Raw genomic sequence first — 5,797 nt, 5'->3', positions numbered from 1 at the left:
CTATTGTATATTCAAAAAGAGTATGAATAAGAAATAAAAGAAAAGTTATTCATCACCATTTTCAACTTGGTACCAGAGCTATGAGTTCGTTCATAAGAAGAGGAGGAAAAGATTTATTTTTCTTCAATTAGTACAGCGGGAAACAAGAAGAAATCTTGTCTTACAATTTTATTTGAGCACTCTGAATTTTCCAGAGCAATAACAAGTCCTGAAATTGGGATTCAAAAGAAAGAGTTGGGTATTGGATTAGAAGTATTACGTCTACAACCTCCATTAAAAGTAGGGTATTTTCTTTCTCTCTCTAAGATTATTAAGCTCCTTTTTTTTTTAACCTCTCTCATCTTGTGTAGAGGTTCTTTATTTACCCTCTTGTTCTGATTTACTATACAATTCAAATCTGAAGTGTTATAAAAAAAATGAGTGGAAAAGGTATTGACTCATCTGGAACAAAATCAGTTCCAATCATGGTGCATTCAGAAAGTATATTTAATGCAGGAATCATTCTTACTGAATCTAATTATGATATGTGGTCCCAATTAATGGAGATGCATCTCGCCGAAAGAGAAAAATTATCATTCATACGAGGAAAGACAAAGCCACCCTCAGAATCAGATGATGGCTATGAGAAATGGTATGCCGAAAATCAGAAAGTGAAGAGATGGTTATTAATGTCTATGACTCCTGAAATCATGAAACGCTACATACGCTTACCCACCGCCCAAGAAATATGGAGTGCATTATCAAGGGCCTTTTATGATGGAAGTGATGAACTCCAAGTATTTAGTCTGAATAAAAGAGCATTTGCTGCAAGACAAAGTGGGAAGTCTCTTTCTGAATACTACGGGGAGATAACTGAGATTTTTCGTGAATTAGATCATCGAGATAAGGTAGTTATGAAAGATCTTGATGACATTGAAGCATATCGAAAATCAACTGAACGACTACGAGTACACATCTTTCTTGCTGGGCTAGATGGTGATTTCGAACAAATTCAAGGAGAAATTCTACGTAAAGATCCAATTCCTGATTTAGAAGATTGTTATGCTTTAGTTCGACGAGAAGCAGTACGTCATGCTACTTTAAAAGGAGATTCTGACACATCAGCCATGGTAGCTCGTCAACGACAAAACTGGCAAGATAGATCCAAGGCTAAGATGAACACTATTGTTGATAAAACAAAATTAAAGTGTCATAACTGTAATAAAATTGGTCATACAAAAGACCGCTGTTTTGAACTTGTAGGATATCCAGAATGGTGGGAGCACACCCGCGATCAGAAGAAGAAGGATCACAAACAGGTCTCAACAGCAGCTGTTGCTAATATAAAGGATAATTTTGCTGCAAACGCTTCCGCTTTAGTGGCTGCTACAGAAAGTGATGGTAAGGTTTTTTCTGCATCTGTTAAAGATAGTACATGGATAATTGATTCTGGTGCAACAAATCATATGACTTATGATTCAAGACAGGTGTCATTAGTTGGACAATCCTCACAAAAACTTGTTTCCACAGCTAACGGTAACACAACCCCAGTTACTGGGGAAGGGTCTTTAAATCTCACCGACACTTTACATTTAGATTCTGTCTTAGTTGTTCCATCATTAGATTATAATCTTTTGTCGGTCTCTCAAATAACTAAAGCTTTATCTTGTGTTGTAATTTTTTGGCCTGATTTTTGTGTGTTTAAGGACATCCAAACCAGACAGACGATTGGTTGTGGTATTAAGCGCGGACAGTTATATTACTTAGACTTGCAGTCTAATGATTGCGACAAATTGCGGCAAGCTCTAGTAGCGCAAGGGTCTGAGGGGGAGAAGAATAAATCAGAAATTTGGTTATGGCATCGGCGTTTGGGACACACTTCTTTTGGTTATTTAAAAAAATTATTTCCGAGTTTATTTATGAAATTCGATGTTTCTAGTTTTCATTGTGAAGTATGTGAACTAGCAAAAAGTCACCGTACTTCGTTTCCATTGAGTTTGAATAAAAGTCCATCTCCTTTCATGGTTATATATTCTGATGTTTGGGGACCATCTAAAGTATCAACTATGGGTGGATCACGTTGGTTTGTAACATTTATTGACGATTGCACAAGAATGACTTGGTTGTACTTGATGAAGTCGAAAGATGAAGTTGGCTTATTATTTCAAAAATTTCACAAGATGATCAAAACGCAGTATAACAGAACGATACAAGTCCTACATAGTGACAATGGTGGAGAATATAGAAGTAGTGATATTCAGCGGTACTTGGAAACACATGGCATTGTTCAACGTACTACTTGTTCATACACACCGCAACAAAATGGAGGTGCGGAGCGAAAAAATCGACACTTATTAGAAGTAGTCCGAGCTTCATTAATAACAGCTCAGATGCCACTATCTTATTGGGGAGAAGCAATTACATCTGCTGCCTATTTAATAAATCGGACCCCTTCAAGCTCAATCGAATTTCAAACACCTCTTCAAGCCCTGTCGAATATTGTCGTTGCACCAACTGTCCCAAATCTACCCCCTCATATATTTGGTTGTGTGGCGTTTGTGCACCTACACAAGCATCAATGCAACAAGTTAACTCCCCGTGCTTTACGTTGTGTCTTTGTTGGATATGCTCTACACCAAAAAGGATACCGATGTTATCACCCTCCAACTCGACAAATGTTCGTTACGATGGATGTGGTGTTTCATGAAGACACAATGTATTTTTCATCTGTGTCTGAATGTGGGGGAGAATATCATCAAGAAATTCAGACTCTTGACTATGTTTCTCAAATTTCAAAGGAAGGTGAATCCGAACTCTATGAATTTGAGAATCGAGAAATGGGTGAATTGGATTCGAGTGGTAGAATTTCAGAACTTGGTAGTGATTTACATCCAGAAATTGAAGAAAGAAGAGCGGATGAGATAGAAAATATAAGTCAATCCCCATCAACAAGTGAACAATTTGGGCCTGAAAATACGTGTACTACAATACCAAACCAATCGTCGTCTGCGGAAGGTGTTCTTAATCTAGAGTCTGAACCACCAAAGAGACAACTACCATCTCGTCAAACCAGAGGTATTCCTAAACCCACATATGAACCTGGATTGTCTAGTAAAGTTAGGTATCCTATGAGTAATTATGTCTCTAATCATCGTCTGTCTGAATCAAACAAGTCATTTGTAAATCAATTATCTCTTGTAGTTATTCCTAACAGTGTGCAGGAAGCCTTAACGGATCCAAGATAGAAAGCAGCCATGAATGAAGAGTTAGAAGCATTGCAGAAAAACAAGACATGGGATCTAGTGGAATGTCCACCTGGAAAGAAGCCAGTAGGTTGTCGGTGGGTCTATACTGTGAAATATACAGCAGATGGCAGTGTTGAACGCTTTAAGGCTAGACTAGTAGCAAAAGGGTATACTCAAACTTATGGGATTGACTACACAGAGACATTTGCTCCTGTAGCTAAGATCAATACAGTTCGAGTACTATTATCTTTAGCTGTTAATCTGGATTGGCCACTACAACAGTTCGATGTAAAAAATGCTTTTTGCATGGTGAGTTGACGGAAGAAATATATATGGAACTTCCATCATGATGCATGCCATTAGAAAAACAAAGTCATAAGGTGTGCAAACTAAGGAAGTCGTTATATGGGTTGAAGCAGTCCCCAAGAGCATGGTTTGGGAGGTTCACAAAGTCCATGAAGTCTTTTGGCTACCACCAAAGTAATTCAGATCATACTTTGTTCCTAAAAAGGAAACATGATAAAATTACAGCACTCATTGTATATGTGGATGACATGGTTGTTACAGGAAATGATCCTGAAGAACAAAAAGCTTTGAAGAATTATTTGTCTAGTGAATTTGAAATGAAAGATCTAGGCCCCTTGAAATACTTTCTTGGAATTGAAGTTTCCCGATCAAGTAAAGGGATCTTTCTATCTCAAAGAAAGTATGCCTTAGATCTTTTGCAGGAAACTGGAATGTCAGGTTGTCAGCCTATTGATACACCACTAGAAGAAGGATTGAAGTTGTGTGCCCAACCCAATCAAATACCAGTCGATAAAGGGAGATATCAAAGACTGGTCGGAAGACTGATGTACTTAGCTCATACAAGGCCCGATCTGGCATATGCATTAAGTGTGGTGAGTCAATACATGCATAATCCAGGTGAACAACATATGAATGCGGTAATGCACATTTTAAGGTATTTAAAAGGTGCCCCTGGTAAGGGAATTTTGTTCACAAAAAATGCTGGTAACCGAGATATAGAAGTATACACTGATGCTGATTGGGCTGGTGCTGTCGATGATAGAAGATCTACCTCTGGTTACTTTACTTTTGTAGGTGGTAACCTTGTAACATGGAGAAGTAAGAAACAAAATGTTGTCGCTCGCTCAAGCGCAGAAGCTGAATTTAGAAGTTTGGCACTAGGACTTTGTGAGGCATTGTGGTTACGACTTCTCTTACAAGATTTGGGTTATCATTCTAGCCAACCGATAAATCTATTTTGTGACAACAAAGCAGCAAGTGACATTGCACACAATCCTGTGCAACATGATCGTACAAAATATGTCGAGGTGGATAGATTTTTTATTAAGGAGAAGTTAGATGAAAAAATTGTGGAGTTACATAAAATAAAATCAGAGGATCAGTTGGCAGACATCCTCACCAAAGCAGTCTCCTATAAAATATTCTCATCATTTTTAAACAAGTTGGGCATGAGTGATATCTATGCACCAACTTGAGGGGGAAAGTAAAGATCCTTAGAGAATATTTTATATATATATATTCATATATCTATATATTATATATTATTGTGAAGATATTACATATTATTATGTTGCTGTAATTACTTAGATAATTATATTTTTTATTTTAAGGAATTCTCATATATATATATATGAGCTATTGTATATTCAAAAAGAGTATGAATAAGAAATAAAAGAAAAGTTATTCATCACCATTTTCAACTATGACTACCGTTGATCGTAGTCAATTTCTAAAAAAAAATAAAATATGGCCTAACTGCACTAACAGGTACTGATAAATACTTCCATTTTTTAGAAAAAAAATTCTAATTGATGCCCAGAATGGTTAGTTTTCTAACACGGAGATGAAAGAAGCTACTGAAAATGAGGTACTTCACAATTAGAATTTAACAAAAAAAAAAAAAAAACATGTTCTAGGTGGTGATTTTTCCTGGTTAAGAGGACTTGTTCCATGGTAATTTCAACATAATTATATATTGGGTTATTTCTCAAATGGCCTCCAACTTTGTTACCAGCTTCCTACCTAACCCTCTACTTTAGCAAAAATACCCATATGACCCCCTTTTTCAGTTACCTTGGTGCAATTATACAAGGACTTCTCATATCTTAAGAAGTAATTTGTGTTCAAGTAATCTTTACCAAGATTGGACAAATAATCCTTTACAACATCATATCTCAAACGTTCAAACTCTTTAATCCGCATCCCTTCTAAATTTTAATCCTGAAGGTATTTTATCTGACATTATGATGATGGAGAACTATTTTTCCCAAAAAAGAAAAAATTTCCAAGTTTCATATTGTCTAGGACTACTAATAAGTACTTACATTTTTTAGTAGAATTTTCTAGCTGATGCCCAAAATGTCCTCTGTGGTGTCTTTTTCTTGGTTAATATGACTCAGTTCCACGGTAAGACAGTAAATTCAACATAATTATATATTTATCCATCAATCCATGAGTTGAATTTACTAATTAACTAATGCGGCCTTAACTAAATAGAATTAAGAGTCATACTAATGTAACACGTCTCAAAAACAATCACATTATCC

The 5,797-nt window shown here is 36.2% G+C and overlaps 1 protein-coding gene across 1 annotated transcript; it reads left to right on the top strand.

The window, feature by feature from the left end:
• The first annotated feature begins 492 nt into the window (after positions 1-492).
• Positions 493-1,723, top strand: LOC147552760 (uncharacterized). Its single transcript, XM_086665067.1, has 2 exons — positions 493-1,380; positions 1,686-1,723. The coding sequence occupies exons 1-2, from the start codon at positions 525-527 to the stop codon at positions 1,721-1,723; spliced, it is 894 nt and encodes a 297-aa protein (XP_086521193.1). The 5' UTR covers positions 493-524.
• Positions 1,724-5,797: the final 4,074 nt, after the last annotated feature.

Source organism: Eschscholzia californica, unplaced genomic scaffold, assembly GCF_041429995.1.
Source record: "Eschscholzia californica isolate CP2 unplaced genomic scaffold, dmEscCali1.0.p SCAF_3, whole genome shotgun sequence".
In the NCBI taxonomy this organism is placed as follows: Eukaryota; Viridiplantae; Streptophyta; class Magnoliopsida; order Ranunculales; family Papaveraceae; genus Eschscholzia; species Eschscholzia californica.
The sequence above is the reverse complement of the archived record's forward strand: the minus strand, read 5'-3'. Positions and strand labels throughout refer to the sequence as shown.